Below are 16,871 nucleotides of genomic sequence, written 5' to 3' on the forward strand. Positions count from 1 at the left end.
GAGAAGGCGCCCCCCCACCTGTGAGGGTGGGGACAAACCTTCATGCTGAAGGCTGCTTACCTGGGGCTGTGCGAGGCTGCTGAGGCCGCGGACGCCAGGCCTGCTGGGGCTTAAAGGACGGTCCTTTCCGCCGATCCTGATTGGGCGGCCCCGCCGCTGAGGTGGGTGCTGAACGGGTGCCCGAAAAGCGGCGAAAGGACTGAAAGCGAGAAGATGAAGTTCTGGACTGAAAAGGCCGCTTTGCCCTGGGTTAGGGCAGATGGGTGCTTTTTCCACCCGTAGCCTCCGAAATAATTTCATCTAATTTGGACCCAAATAGCCGAGACCCCGAGAACGGAAGCCTCAACAGGGAGCGCTTAGATGAGGAATCGGCTTTCCAGGCCTTGAGCCACAACTCCCGGCGGATGGAAATGGCGAGAGCTGAGGAACGGGCGATCATAGTCCCAGCATCCAGAGCCGCTTCACAGAGATATTTCCCTGCCTGAGAAATTTGGAGCGCTGACGATTGAAGTTCAGCGGGAGGGAGGTCGGACGCTATGTCCTGGTTCAAATGGAGGGACCACTCCGAAACTGCTTTGGCTACCCAGGCAGAGGCGAAAATCGGCCGCAATGCCGAACCGCTCGCCGTAAAGATCGACTTAGAGAGTGACTCTATGCGGCGGTCCACTGGATCCTGGAGGGACGAGCCATCCGCCACCGGGATGGTAGTGAATTTTGCCAAGCGAGCAACCGGTGGGTCCACCTTCGGTGGGGAGGACCATTTGTCCACGGACTCGCGTGGAAAAGGGTAGAGTGGGTCTAGGCGTTTCGGAATAATGAAACGCAAACCTGGCTGGTCCCAAGCCTTCGTGACAACGATAGAAAAATCGTTGTGTAATGGGAACGATTTGGGGTTCTGCTTTGTACGTAGAAATGACACCCCTTGTTGGCTAGTGGAGGGAAGGTCCTCCTGAACCTGGAAGGTGTCCCTTATTGCCGATATCAGGCTATCCACCATGGATGCAATCTGAGAAGAGTGCTCCGGATCCATATCTGCATCCGAATCCCCAAGCTCTCCTTCTGACAGTGCGTCGCCTAAAAGGGAGGACGCCTGTGAATGGGATCCAGGAGCAGGGGGGGAATGCTGAGGCGTCAGAGGAGGAACGGGTGCCTGCTCTGGGGCGCTTACTAGGAAGTCTGCCTCTGTTTTGTGCGCTATGCGACTGTGCGGGTTGCGCCGGTGGTGATTTCTCTACCAAACGACCCAGCAATGAAAGGGTGGAATGGGAGATTTTTGAGAGGTCTTCCACTGCCCGTGACAGGGACCTTGCCCAGTCTGGTTCCCCCTGGACAGGCCGCTCCAGGGCTTCTGTGGGCTGTTGTGCCCTAGGGGGATGGCTCTGTGCAGGTTTCTGACATGCAGAGCACAGTGATAGTGACTGACCACGAGGGAATTTCTCCGAACATAAGGAGCAGGCATAGTAAGTGGTCCTACAGGGTGCCTGGTGGGGGTCAGTGGCCGGGTCAGACATGGTCAAATCTCCTGCTGGATGGGGGTATCGATTGCCTACCAGTATGGAGGTCCCAGGTCCTGTGTCCTACCCACGCAGCGCCGAGGAAGAATCAGGAAGCTGAATCAGGGCGGGAGAATAAGCCACGCCCCCTTCCAGCCCGGGAACGGCAGCCTAATGCTGAAGTGAGGTCAGAATGCCTATGTTCCCCATGTCCGGCCCTGACCGCAGCGGTACTGGAACCGCTGCGGCTAAAAGGTAATGTGTGCTATGCCGCCGCCTCTAATAAATAGACCCGATATGCCGCAGAGCGGCCGTGCGGCGAGAGCAGTGAGGCCGGAGATCGGGCTGACGTGGAAGATGGAGGAGGTTCTCCTGCAGCTAGGGGGATGAAGCGGATTACTTACCTGCCTTCATCTGTGATCTTCACCCTATGATGCAACACCAGCAGGGCCACCCTATGACCGCTGGCACCATGCGACAGGGGTCCGGGCAGAGAAGGGCTGAAGAGAGGGTGGCCCTCTTGCTGGGGGGAAGCAGGGGAGCGAGGCTGCCCTGGTCCACTTTGCCTTCTTGGGGGAGGCAAGGCGGTGACTTAGATACACCGGCCAGCCTTCCGGGGATACAGGGACGCTGGCGACCCTGTGCCCCCTTCCAGTAGTCTGTGAATTAAAGATAAAAATAATAAAATCAGAAGAAAAAATAAAAACGCCACCCTGCAAAGCAGGGAGGTCTGCCTCCTACGACACTAAGCTAAAAACTGATATGCTCTCTCCAGGCTGGAGGGGGTATAGCCTGCAGGGGAGGAGCTAACAGCTTTCAGCCTAGTGTCGCCTCCTAGTGGCAGCAGCAAGCTATACCCACGGTCCTGTGTCCCCCAATGATATGAGCGAGAAAATATATATATGCTTTGAAAAATTATTACATTGAAAACTTGTGCAAATGTATTCACCCCCTTCTCTATGACACCCCTAAATAAGGTCTGGTTTAACCCATTAACTTCAGAAGTCCTGTAATTAGTTGAATAAGGTCCTATCCGCCATCAGTGTCACATGATTTGACTAGGAATACATCTGTTCAGAAAGGACTCGAGTCTACAACATTCCTGAGGAGGCAACATGAAGACCCTGGAGCCTCCAAATAGATTAGGCTACTTTCACACTGCCATTTGGTGCGGATCCGTAACACTAATACAACCGCATGCATCCGTTTGTATTATCTGTAACGTAGCCAAAACGGATCCGTCTTGAACACCATTGAAAGTCAATGGGGGACAGATCAGTTTTCTATTGTGTCAGTGAAAACGGATCCCCCCCCCCCCCATTGACTTACATTGTGTGTCAGGACGGATCCATTTGCCTCTGCAGCGTCAGGCGGACACCAAAACGCTGCAAGCAGCATTTTGGTGTCCGCCTCCAGAGCGGATCCTTTTCCATTCAGAATGCATTAGGGCAAAACTGATCCGTTTTGGACCGCTTGTGAGAGCCCTGAACGGATCTCACAAACGGAAGCCAAAACGCCAGTGTGAAAGTAACCTTAGAGAGAAGGTTATGGAGAAGTGTAGATCAGGGTTGTGTTATAAAGAAATATCCAACAGAGCACCGTTAAAGCCAAATGGAAAGAATATGTTACAACTACACACCTGAGAAGAGAAGGCCGCCACCAAAACTCACAGACTGGGCAAAGATGGCATTAATCAGAGATCCACAATGGAGCTGGAAGTATCCGTCTACAGGACCACTATAATCCTGACCAGAGAAAGTCAGTAACTACTGGAGAACCTTCCAGCAGGACAATGACCCTGCACATGCTGCAAGTTTTGGTGCAAAAATTTCCGCTAATGAAATCAGTTCCATTAATTCAAATGGGGTGGCAAAGCACATGGATTTCTGCGCCACTGCCGTCAGGTGAATGGTGGAAAGTTGTGCAGCGTGCGAGTGCACCCTACAGCTACACTGCAGTGGATTAAGGGGAAACATTTAGCGAACGGCCACTCTGTCCGGTTTCTGCACGCGGTTTTGGAAGTGGTTATACTTTCTCCCCTTTTATGATCCCACTCCTGATTTTGGCTTCCAGAACTGCATCAGTAAATCTGACCGTGTAGCTGTACCGCCTAAAGGGGTTGTCTCACTTCAGCAAATGGCATTTATCATGTAGAGAAAGTTAATACGAGGCAGTTACTAATGTATTGTGATTGTCCATATTACCTCCTTTGCTGGCTTGATTCATTTTTCCATCACATTATACACTGCTTGTTTCCATGGTTACGACGACCCTGCAATTCAGCTGCAGTGGTCGTGCTTGCACACTATAGAAAAAAAAAAAAAGCACTGGCCTCTCTGGTGGCTAGGACCATAGGAGTGCACATAGGCTGGCGTTTTTTTTCCTATAATCTGCACGGCCACCGATGCTGAACTGAAGGGTGGTCGTAACCATGGAAACAACAAGTGAATAATGTGATGGGAAAATAGATTTTAACCAGCAAAGGAAGCAATATGGCCAATCACAATATATTAGTAAATGCCTTCTAATAACTCTCTACATGATAAATGCCATTTGCTGAAGTGACACAACCCCTTTAATGTCTTTGAATCGGCTAAAGCCCAGACCTGAATGCTGTACACCAGGGATGCTCCAGCTGTTGTATAACTACACCTCCCACCATGCCCTGCTGCAGCTTGATAGCTATAGACTGTCTGGGAATGCTGGGAGTTGTAGTTTTGCAACAGCTGGAGGGCCGCAGGTTGAGCATGCCTGCTGTGCACCAATGCAACCCATCCAACTTGAAGGAGTTGGAGAAGATGGGCACATCTCAGTGTCTACATGTGCTAAACTAATAGACATACCCCCCCAAGAGACTTGTATCTGTAGGTATAAATCAAATGGTACTATTCCTCCCCTAACACCAGGCAGGACTTTTTCTCCTGTCTAAAATAACAAAAAAAGATGCAAAATTAGCACAACTAATGCTTAAAATAACGGATCCGTGTTTTTTTTCCAGTTCTTCTGAATGTAAAACAAATTGGTGGTGATGTGAACGCACCCTAAAACGATTGTGAATAAAGTTAAAACAATGGGGAAGATTTATTCAAGACGCTTCTTGATTTTAAAAGAACAAAACTGAACGGTGGAATCTGGTTGCTAAAGGCAACTACTCTTCATTCGGCTTGCACTAGTTTTGATTAATCCCCTCCATTGTATTTTTTTTTTTGCTGCATTTGGACCCATATTTCAATACCTTACATTACATTCAGAAACTCTTCAGCCCCTTTAACTGTGTGCTAAAAAATAAAAAATAAATAACATTTTCCCCACCAACATGCTTCACTGTAGAGATGGTACTGGGAAGGTGATGAGATGTGCCTGGTTTTCTGTCGACATGATGCTTAGAAATAAAGCCAAAAGGTTCAATCTTGGTTTCATCAGTCCAGAGAATCTTGTTTCTCACCGTTGCAGTGTAGCACAGGCCACTTCTTTCTGGCCACTCTGCTATAAAGCCCAGATTGGTGGAGTGCTGCAGTGAAGGTTGACCTTCTGGAAGTTTCAATTATCTACACAGAGGATCTTTGGAACTTGGTCACCTCTGCCAAGGCTCTTCTACCCCAATTACTTAATTTGGTGGGACGTATAGATCTAGGAAGAGTCCTGGTTATCCTATACTTCTTCCATTTAAGAATTATGAGGCCATGGTGCTCTTGGGAACTTTCAGTGCAGCAGAAATGTTTTTATGTCCTTTTCCGGTTCTGTGCCTCCACACAATGACGGGCAAAGTTCTTTCCTCCTTATGGCTTGGTTTTTGCTCTGATATTGCTTATCAGAGCTGTTTCTTTTCAAATCATGCCCAATCAACTGAATTTACCAGAGGTGGACTCCAATCAAGATGTAGAAACATCTCAAAGATGATCAGGAGAAATGGGAGGCCTCCAGAGCTAACTTTCGAGTGTCATAGCAAAGGGTCTGAATACTTATGTTTAGGCAAAATTTTAGTGTTTACTTTCTAATAAATTTGCAAAAATTCTATTTTCGCTTTCTCATTATGGGGTATTGAGTGTAGATTTATAGGCGGAAACTTGATTTTTTTATTTTATTTTAGCACAAGGTAACAACATAACAAAATGTGAAAGAAAGCAAAAGGGTCTGAAGACTTTCCAAATGCATTGTATGTACATAGGGTCTTTCCAACAACAAAGAAGAGTGTCAAAGCTCTTAGATTTGTTATCTTAAAATGTCAGCTCAAGTAGTAAGCTTTAATTATTTTTCTTTAATAACAATGGTCTCTGGGCCCTTGTGTAAAGGTAAAGAAAAAGTCACTTTGCTGTTAATCAGACGCAGTGGGGTAATCTCATTCACAGGACTGATGGATCACCAGGACTTTCTAGCGCCTCACCTGGTGCCTTCTATTCACAAGCAGCAGCCACGTAAGCGTTTTGTGTTTGGAGCCTTTACTTTGGCGTCATCACGTACGATTGTTAGAAAACAGTCTGGTGTCAGTACTTCACTGCAACCCTGACCACTGTAAAGATGTGTAGATCACTTGTCCCTCTTGGCTGGAGGAGCACAGCAAAACTGTCTTTTTAACATTCGTGCCCAAGCGTCCTGCAGTGATGATGTCACTGAGTGCAATGTTTTCATCTTGTGGAAAGCAGATAGCGATATAATGTGCATGGAAGCGCATTGGATCTCCTGTAGCAACAAGAAGCAAGAAATGTTGGTCGTACTGTTACAGATTATGCATACAGTTGTGTTGTATTACAAAACCATCTAACAGAATGAAGCTATTTTGTATCTATAGCTGAAAGGCCACTCAACAGAATAGGAAGTCAGCTGCAGTAACCAGGCACTGTTCTCAGTGGTAGTTCCAGCTTTGACGACTATGAGAAGAGCTGACCGGTGGGGGTGCCAGGTGTCAGACCTCCACAGTTCTGATTGATTATCTATGCTGAGGACAGGTCATCAGTATCTATAACCCAGAAAACCTCTTTACCTTTAGAATACAAAGTTAGGCCTCCTGCACACGAACGTGTGTGCCCCGTGGCCGTGCTGCGGCCAGCAAATTGTGGGCCACAATGCACGAACACTGACCGTGGAGCAGCCGCAGTGGATGGCGGCTCCATTCACTTTAATGTTCTATCTTTTTGTGGAATGGAAGTAGGGGATGAAACCCCACAAAAGCACTCCGTAGTGCTTCCGTAGGGTTTTGTTCTGCACGATCCGCATCTCCGGATTTGCGGACCCATTGAAGTGAATGGGTCTGCATTCACGATGCGTAATGCCCACGGAACAGCACCCATGTATTGCGGATCCGCAATACGGCAACGGGCAGCACAGTTTGTGTGCAGGAGGCCTTAGTTTACATCCTCACACCCATATATTTTCTGAAACAGACACCTTACACATTGTAGAAATGCCACCCAGCCCTTACTCATGGGCACCTTTATGCAGTTTTGCATCAAATCTTAACATTGTGTAAAAAAATTACAGATTGTCATGTTTTTGGCTAAAGGCCCATTTACACAGGCTGATGTACCAAGTAATTATCGGGAAGGAAGTGTTCCTTCTGGACAATTGCCTGGCCGTTGGTGTAGGTGATCTCCTCTACAGTATGGGGAGGAGCGATTGTTAATGTTGCTGGTCCCCATACATAATGATTATTTGCTGACGATGATTTAGGTGACCCGCCTGAACGATTCTATTACCTGATGAATGAATGAATGAATGAATGAATGAGCGTTTCACTCGTTCATTGGATAATCTGCGGCACTTTTATACAGGCAGATTATCACTAACGAGCATCCATACGAATGCTCGTTAGCGATAATCTGCCCAAACATCAGGCAGTGTAAACGGGTCTTTACAGCCTGACCCATAAAGAGCCTGTATTTTTATGCCAAAGCTTGTTGTAGGTCCAAAAGATAGAAGAGGAGCAAATATTTTTTGTGTGTAGATTTCACTCCTGCTGTTGGCTTACCAATACTGACCAAAATACACCAAAAAGTGTGAAAACAACTCCTCAAAATAAAATAAAAAGTTCATACGTGCCTTATGTCAAAATGCACATATCCTTATGTATTCACCAAAACTAAAATATCAGCAATCTAGATGTCAGTAAACATCTGGCTAATGTCCAGATTGGGGGCAGGGAGTGATGTGCAACTGCTCATCTTCTCACTACTTTAGGCTGTGTACACGTTTCTGGTTTTTACAGAGAAATTGCGATCCATATCTCTACCTTCTAGTTGTGGCAAGCACTTAAGTATATTCTCGTTGTAGATATTTATGGCATATCCACAGGGCATCATCTATGTCCAGAATGGTGCCCCCACTAACCCTGTCCGGCCAAACAGGCAGTGCTACACTTTCCATAACTCACACACACGTGAATGTGAGCACAACCAGCTGTGGCGGTGAAATCAGATGGGACTGGGTCCTATTCTAGAGAGAAGTGTTGGTCCAAGAGGCGAGACCTGCATCTATCAGACTTTTACACATGTACAGTATATCATTTGGGCATGTGTATGACAAAGTAGAGCAGATACCCGGCTCAGGATACTATGATACAATATAAAGAATATTTGATATGCACCAGGGAACAGAAGACAACCCCTTGAACGATATTCAGCACAATTACAGCTCCACTGTCTTCAGAAATCCTTTCAGGGCTGTGGAAGCAGCAATCAGAACCACAGAGCTAGGTTATGGGGAGGCAATATAGCGGGGCTCCGTTACTGCTACATTATCCATTTATTAGCCTCTTTATGGACAAAAGTAAGATTAAAGGGAATCTGTCAGCTCTAAACTAGAATAAGTGGTGCCGAGTCAGTTATGTCATTTTTATCTTCATGCTCACTTGCATTCTGACACTGCTCCGACAAACCAGCAGTAAAATGCACTGAGAGGACTCCTGAGCTCCCGCACATAATGGAGAGGACTCCTGAGCTCCCGCACATAATGGAGAGGACTCCTGAGCCCCCGCACATAATGGAGAGGACTCCTGAGCCCCCGCACATAATGGAGAGGACTCCTGAGCCCCCGCACATAATGGAGAGGACTCCTGAGCCCCCGCACATAATGGAGAGGACTCCTGAGTAGGGTTGTTGCGGGTATCGAAATTTCGATACCCAATCGATACTTTTGTCCCGGTATCGATACGATACAGGGATTTCCGTTTTTTCGATACTGGGCTGCGCTTCTGCGCAGTCTAGTATCTCTGAACATGAGCGCGCTGCTATCGGCGCGCTCATGTTCTCTCTCAGCAGCACGGGGAGAAGGAAGCTGTCCTCCCTCCCCCTGTGCTGCTGCCGCTGCCACCAATGAGAAGAGAGGGGCGGAGGAGGGGCGGCAATGAGAAGAGAGGGGCGGAGGAGGGGCGGCAATGAGAAGAGAGGGGGTGGAGGAGGGGCGGCAATGAGAAGAGAGGGGCGGAGGAGGGGCGGGCGTACTGCGCCACCAATGATAGGATTACTATCGGAGCGATGGGAGGAGACATCAGCTTCACTAGTGGGCGTTCCTTTTCCCTGCGCTGCGATTGGACAGCGCTACAGCCAGGGAGAAGGAACGCCCACTAGTGAAGCTGATGTCTCCTCCCATCGCTCCGATAGTAATCAGCAGCATGTGGAGCAGGAGAGGAGACAGTAATGGGGCACTGCGGGCGAACGGAGCGGCGCCCAGGACTAAATGGTGAGTGCTGAGACATCGCTGGGCGCCGCTCTGTGTGGCCTAATAGTGAAAGTCTGGACTCATATACAGTAGTCAGTCTTTAACACATACAGGAGGCGGGTGCCGGCAGCAGAATCGCATTGCCGGCACCCTGCCCCTGACAGGGAGCTGCGATCAGCGGCAGTTAACTGCCGCTGATCTGCTAGTACCCGCCTCCTGTATAAAGGGGTAAAATCATTGGTGGTGCAGTGTGCCCCCCCCCTCAATCCCCCCATCCCATTAAAATCATTGGTGGCACAGTGCGCCGGCCCCTCTCAACCCTCCAGTATTAAAATCATTGGTGGCAGTGGCCACAGGGACCTCTCCACTCCCCCTCATTGGTGGTGCAGTGGCAGCTTCTGATCGGAGCCCCAGCTGTGTAAGCCTGGGGCTCCGATCGGTTACCATGGCAGCCAGGACGCTACAGAAGCCCTGGTTGCCATGGTAACATCCCTGATGCTGTGTGCACAAAGCACAGAGCAGCAGGGACAGTGTGGAGTCCTATTCACCCTGATAGAGATCTATCAGGGTGAATAGGAAAAGGGATGAAAGATCCCAGGTTCTAGCCCCTAAGGGGGGAAATAGTTATTAAATAAAAAGTGAAAAAAAAACACTAAAATATGAAGTATAAATCACCCCCCTTTTCCCAATTTCACATATAAAATATATAAATAAACATATTACATCGCCACGTCAGAAAAGTCCAAACTATTAAAATATAAAAAAAAAATCTAGGTGGTGAATGCCGGAACAGAAAAAATAAAATAAAAACTGCGCGATTCGCCATTTTTGAAAATGAGGAATGCACGTGGCTTTTTTTGTTTATTTTTTTCGCGTGGTATCGAATGGTATCGAGTATCGCAATACTTTTTCATGGTATCGAAACCGAATCAAAAATTTGGTATCGCAACAACTCTACTCCTGAGCCCCCGCACATAATGGAGAGGACTCCTGAGCCCCCGCACATAATGGAGAGGACTCCTGAGCCCCCGCACATAATGGAGAGGACTCCTGAGCCCCCGCACATAATGGAGAGGACTCCTGAGCCCCCGCACATAATGGAGAGGACTCCTGAGCCCCCGCACATAATGGAGAGGACTCCTGAGCCCCCGCACATAATGGAGAGGACTCCTGAGCTCCCGCACATAATGGAGAGGACTCCTGAGCTCCCGCACATAATGGAGAGGACTCCTGAGCTCCCGCACATAATGGAGAGGACTCCTGAGCTCCCGCACATAATGGAGAGGACTCCTGAGCTCCCGCACATAATGGAGAGGACTCCTGAGCTCCCGCACATAATGGAGAGGACTCCTGAGCTCCCGCACATAATGGAGAGGACTCCTGAGCTCCCGCACATAATGGAGAGGACTCCTGAGCTCCCGCACATAATGGAGAGGACTCCTGAGCTCCCGCACAAAATGGAGAGGACTCCTGAGCTCCCGCACATAATGGAGAGGACTCAAAGAGGAGTCCTCTTAATGCATCTTACTGCTGGTTTAAGGGAGTATGAAGATAAAAATTATATAACCGGACCCAGCATCACTTACACTTTACACCACTTACTCTGCTTTTGGGGGGGGGGGGGAAAGGGGGGAGTTTTGGAACAGACAGAATCCCTTACAAGGGGTTGTCCCACGAAAAAATATTCTACAGCTTGCAAACCAGCCCCTGGATTTGAATACTTTTGTAATTGCATGTAATTAAACATTTGTATAGCCACTGAGTTATTCAATAAAACCCTATCTGTACAGCGCCACCTGCTGTTTGCTCTTTTTCTTATTTCTTTGTCCAGCTCATTGACAAGGCCGCACATGCTCAGTTTCATTCTTCAACTGCCACCTGAGCTGTGATAGGGAGAGAGAGCTCCAGAAGAAAAGACACGTTCCCTTGAGCTGCCAGCTTGATATAAATCAAAGCATTCGTAAAGTTCAGTAAAATAAGTTATAAAAAAGTGTATAAATAAAGTACTGACAGAAATACGATACCTGGATAAACAAGAAAATCTCCCCCAAACTTGCCACCATTGGTGAGGTGGTATCCCTTCTGCCAAAGATCCCTGAAAACCTTGTAGCGTGCTTCATGATTCTTCTGGCCTGTGTATGGCCACTCAGATGACACCTGTTGTACGTCCACCTCTTCTTCATTACCAGGTCGAAGATGAGCGGTAGGAATCTGCACCATCATTGCTTCCTTTGGGAAGTGGAATGTCTGTTCTAGATTAATCAGCTCTTTTATAGGACCTTGAGAGGATGACTCCATTGGTTCTGTAATCATAAGAATAGACAGATTATTGTAAATTTAAGGGATACCCCTGTCAAAATGCCGGTGCTGCAGCAGTCAGCTGGTCGCAGTGGTTGCACTGGATTTGATAAAATCTCTTGCTGGTATTTTAATGCAATGTGGATTTTCTGCACAGAATTCTGCAGCGAATCCCTCCAGTGTAACCATACCCCAAGAGTGCCCTACCAGCAGTCTTAGGCTATGTCCGCACGTGACTGAAATGTCGCAGTCGCTGATTTCCGTAAATTCGCAGCCCTGACCTGCAGGGCAGATTGTTAATGAGCAGCAATTTATGCTGTTGTTTCACCCTTTACAATGGAGAGAACCGCAGCAGACTTCCGCTGAATTTTCGGGTGGATGTTCCCTTAGAGTACAGACAGTACAGGGGTTCTCCAGTCCCTCATCGCATCAGCAGGAGGAAACCCGATGACCGTATCTAAGGGTAGAGTCCTCTTTAATCACACCACCGTCACTCTTGACTATGGTGATCAAAAGGGTTAAACAGTCATGATTGGAGGTATCATAAGACAATAGCATAAGGGCTTGTTCACACGACCGTACGTATTTTGCAGAACCGAACAGCTGGCCCTAATAGAACAGTACTATCTTTTGTCCATAATGCGGACAATAATAAGACATGTTTTATTTTTTTGCGGAACGGAAATACAGACATACGGAAACGGAACGCACACGGAGTACCTTCAGTTTTTTTTGCGGACCCATTGAAATGAATGGTTCCGTATACGGTCTGCAAAACGGAACGAAAATACGTTCGTGTGCATGAGCCCTAATACTGAATCTATCCTGAGGATAGATAATCAGTGTAAAATACTTGGAAAACCCCTTTAATTCATAACATCCACAGTTTTAGTCGCTCCCTAAAAAAAAAAAAAACATTTTTAGGTTGGCCTCTCACATCCCTATCCACACTCCATGCACTACAGAAATCCCCTATTTCCCCAAGATGGCTGGAAGCACTTGTTACCTTTTGTGTCACCCCTATCTCCTCATAGATTGTAGGCTCTTGGGAGCAGGGCCCTCATTCCTCTGGTTTTAATTGTTGACTTGTCTGTTGCTATGTTATTTATGACTCTGTGCTGCAGAATATGTTGGCGCTATATAAAGATTATTACTACTATATTACAATGCCCGGGGGGGGGGGGGATCGCCTGAGCCCCCCTGCCAGGTATATAATCAGCTGATAATCCCAGCATTAATTACTGCTAGAAGGGTCAGGTACCCTGAATTAATTTGTATTGCTGTCCTCAGGTGGGGGCTGCACTATGGTATCTGGTTGTGCTGCAGTACAGTATTGCTGGCCCTGACCACATGCATTGTCCCACCTTCTGTCAGTCTGAATCTACCTACAACATGGGGCCACTTTTAGGTTTTCTCCAGGGCCGAGGCTTTCTCAAGCACTGGTAACACTGGCCCCACATACCTTCTTGCTCAACCCGCTGTCTTTTCCTCTTGCTTCTACCTTCCGCTATCCGCCCTGACAGGCTTTCCAGCGTCCGCTTCTTTTCTTGCAGGGCCAGCTGCCCTTGTTCTTCATAGCTGTGGTGCAGGAACTGGGCATAGGACTCCTTGTCCTCTACAGCGGCGGAGACATCGGTGCCATCCTGTAAGGAAGCAGCAGTAAAACACTGGGGGGAGACTTATCAGGAGGGCGCCAAACACACAACACGTGCCACAGTCTTTCAGAAGTTTACGTATCATTCAAGGGGTTTTCGGAGTTTAGTATGGCTTGTAACAGATATGCCCATACAGTTGCTTACCTCATGGACATCTTCTCCAGGCTTTTTGTCACTGACCTGTCTGGTTTGTTTCCATCCTGTATATAGCACTTCCTGTTTCCAACCAATCCCATGATGCACTTCTCCTTTCTCTGCCCCTAACACCCAGCTAGTTATATAGACACTCCATCATATCACGGAAAGCATAAACCAATTAAACATAACAACTTTTAATACTTGCTATATAAAAGGGCCCAATGTATACCCCAACGTAACACTGCTATAATGATAATAACCAATGAGCAACTGGACACCGGAAGCTAGTCTGGGGCTAGGTATCGGGAAGTCTGACCCCGTCAGATCCCAAAAAGCTGCCTCAGGCCAGAGGCACACCCTAATGGTGGATGCCCTCTGTCCTCGTACCTAGGCCCAATATGCCCCTAAGAGCCCTAACACAATTATCAAACATATAATACCCTAAATCCCGACGGGTTTCCCCCAATAGATATATAAAGGTTCATCAGGGCAATACAATATCAACAATCGGTGAGATAATTATCTGATATTGGAGACCTTTAAAGGCAATACCTGAGCATAAAAACCATGGAGCAACTACCAGATACGGCAAGATACACATCACATGAGCTCCACAAAGTGCTGTTAGCCGGAAGCGCCGTGGATATCCTACATGATATAATAAGGTCCATATGGACCACTCACGTGCTCCAACTTCCTCAACGTATAAGGGTCTCCATTGAACAGAATAGCAGCTATCTTGAAACGTCCACATGTTAGTTTAAATACCCATTTGTGGAGGGCTAAGGACAATGAGGCGGGTATAGAAACAGCCAATCCTAATGAGGTTCACAGATCATGTGATAAAGGGGTGTAAAAAATGTCGGTTTCAGGCTGTGATCTCCACGCTGGAGATCACAGCCTTAAACCAGGCATGATTGCCACTGTGCCCCCATTGATATAATGACCCCCAGTAATTTAATTGCCCCCATAATGCCATTACCTCCTGCCAGCCAGCCTCAGTGTGATGGCCGCGGCTCAAGAATTCTATTCTTACAGCCATTCTATGAGCGGTCACTATAAAAGCATTGATCTCCCATGTTCTTCTCCATACATGACATAAGAGTCTAGTTACTCCAGGAGCAGTAATAGTAATACTCACGATCGCCCAGCGATGATGTACCAGTCGTGCTGCCCCGATTTCCACCAGCAGCCGGGCTTCTTCAGGGAGCAGTTGTAGCGGCAGGCCGAGCCGGGTGTTCTGTCTCGGCTTCCTCACCAGCGCTCCTACCAGGCTTCCCACCAGCCCGTGCTCCTCCCGGATCCTGCGGGCATGGTCTGCTCTCCATACCAAGGCTCTTCCCTGCTGAAGATGGATCAGGATCCTGGAATGTTCTTATTAAACGAGAAAAAAATAATAATAATCAAACGTGGAAAAGCGTTCAGTCATTAACCATGTCCTGGGCTCCCATGATCAGAGGGGGCCCCAGTAGTCGGCCCCCACCCATCAGACACTCATCCTGTGAATAGGGGAAAGGTTGTCATAATAGGACAACCCCTTTAACATTATAGCACAGAAATAACTTTTTTCGTTAGACGCACCCGGGGTGGCAGACTCCATGGCCGCTGCTAGGCACTGCCCGCAATGACTAGCTTGCTGATGGCTACCTTAAGGCCCCGTTCACACGGGCGTTGCGGGAAAATGTGCGGGTGCGTTGCGGGAACACCCTCGATTTTTTCGCGCGAGTACAAAACATTGTAATGCGTTTTGCACTCGCGTGAGAAAAATCGCGCATGTTTGGTACCCAAACCCGAACTTCTTCACAGAAGTTCGGGCTTGGGATCGGTGTTCTGTTGATTGTATTATTTTCCCTTATAACATAGTTATAAGGGAAAATAATAGCATTCTGAATACAGAATGCAAAGTAAAATAGCGCTGGAGGGGTTAAAATATATATTTTTTAAATTTAACTCACCTTAGTCCACTTGATCGCGTAGCCTGGCATCTCCTTCTGTCTCCTTTGTTGAACAGGACCTGTGGTGAGCATTAATTACAGGTAAAGGACCTTTGGTGACGTCACTACGGTCATCACATGATCCATCACCATGGTAAAAGATCATGTGACGTACCATGTGATGACCGGAGTGACATCATCAAAGGTCCTGTTCCTGTATTTAATGCTCACCACAGGTCCTATTCAACAAAGGAGACAGAAGGAGATGCCGGGCTACGCGATCAAGTGGACTAAGGTGAGTTAATTTTTTTAACCCCTCCAGCGCTGTTTTACTATGCATTCTGTATTCAGAATGCTATTATTTTCCCTTATAACCATGTTATAAGGGAAAATAATAATGATCGGGTCTCCATCCCGATCGTCTCCCAGCAACCGTGCGTGAAAATCGCACCGCATCCGGACTTGCTTGCGGATGCTTGCGATTTTCACGCAACCCCATTCATTTCTATGGGGCCTGTGTTACGTGAAAAACGCACAAAGAGGATCATGCTGCGATTTTCACACAACGCACAAGTGATGCGTGAAAATCACCGCTCATGTGAACAGCCCCATAGAAATGAATGGGTCGGGATTCAGTGCGGGTGCAATGCGTTCACCTCACGCATCGCATCCACGCGGAATACTCGCCCGTGTGAAAGGGGCCTAAAGGGATTTTTGGCTACGATAAGATTTTTTTAAATTTTTTTTATAAGAGGGGCAGAATCAGTTATTAAAATGGAAAGCTTTACTCGCCGATACTCACCGAGTCCCGGCGAGCAGCGATAGGCTGAGCAGCATCTCCTGCCATTTACTGCATGTGGGACCAGCAGGGACCCAGTAAGCATCAGAGCAACTGCACCAGATCGGTGGGGTTGGTAAAGCTTCTCTTTTTAACCCATTCTGCCCCTTGTATAAAATATGTTAACCCGCCAGTCGCCAGACATCAGTAAAAGTAATTTGCTGGAAACAATCTCCAGTCACATGACAGTGCAGACAGTAGTCTGTGCCCTGTGCCTGCGAGGTTGTCAAACTACTACCCCCAGCATGTTTCAGCGTGAGTTACCTGCTGCGGCCGCGCCATGCACACTGCCCTCTTCCTGCCTGCAGCGCTCCATGTGTACGGCGCGCAATCCCCTCCCCTCTTCTACATTCACTGCAGCTACTGGAGGAAATGAATGAGAGGCCGAGGCAAGACAGCGTCCGCTGTGCAGCAGTGGGCGGGGTCACAGGCCAGCGCATCATCGAGGGGCGGGTAGTGAGAGGCGGCTCCTCCCACACCAGAGACCATTGACGGGGGAGGAGCTATGATGCTGCAGTGAGGGAGAACACGTGACCTGCTGGGTGCTGTGTAGCGTGACTCGTCTGTTTACTCACAGGCGGGTTATATACATATATCTAGATGAAATGAAACGTGTATTGAGGGCAGTTGTGAATGGCGCAGACAGTTGGCGGGAATGCAGCAGATTAGCAATTATCAGAACTGCTTGGTCACGTGGTGCTGAGCGCTGTGTTTCAGAATGGTAACCGCTGCTAGGACTTGGAGGGCGATTTATAAAAAGGTTTACAGTGTAGGGACCAATACTAGGGCTGCTGTGTCTCCATATATCTCCGTAGTGTATCTACAGGAACTGATCAGTGGAGATCCATTGGCTGGGACCCCC

At 47.9% G+C, this 16,871-nt stretch overlaps 1 protein-coding gene across 1 annotated transcript; it reads right to left on the reverse strand.

The window, feature by feature from the left end:
• Positions 1 to 5,549: 5,549 nt before the first annotated feature.
• Positions 5,550 to 16,404, reverse strand: TSEN34 (tRNA splicing endonuclease subunit 34). Its single transcript, XM_040434888.1, has 5 exons — positions 16,274 to 16,404; positions 14,379 to 14,611; positions 12,907 to 13,087; positions 11,171 to 11,449; positions 5,550 to 6,173 (listed from the first exon to the last, which is right to left on the reverse strand). Exons 1-5 carry the CDS (start codon positions 16,323 to 16,325, stop codon positions 5,986 to 5,988), a joined length of 933 nt encoding a protein of 310 aa, XP_040290822.1. The 5' UTR covers positions 16,326 to 16,404; the 3' UTR covers positions 5,550 to 5,985.
• Positions 16,405 to 16,871: the final 467 nt, after the last annotated feature.

The sequence above is a fragment of the Bufo bufo genome, chromosome 1, assembly GCF_905171765.1.
Source record: "Bufo bufo chromosome 1, aBufBuf1.1, whole genome shotgun sequence".
Taxonomy (NCBI): Eukaryota; Metazoa; Chordata; class Amphibia; order Anura; family Bufonidae; genus Bufo; species Bufo bufo.

Bases quoted from the DNA above. Each gene is read 5' to 3' on its own strand.
- TSEN34 (XM_040434888.1), bottom strand. From the start codon at position 16,325: ATGGAGCGCTGCAGGCAGGAAGAGGGCAGTGTGCATGGCGCGGCCGCA. The intron at 11,450-12,906 runs GTATGTGGGGCC...TTATGATTACAG, and splicing joins ACAGCGGGTTGAGCAAGAAG to AACCAATGGAGTCATCCTCT. The intron at 6,174-11,170 runs GTATCGTATTTC...TTGTTGCTACAG, and splicing joins AGATTTTCTTGTTTATCCAG to GAGATCCAATGCGCTTCCAT.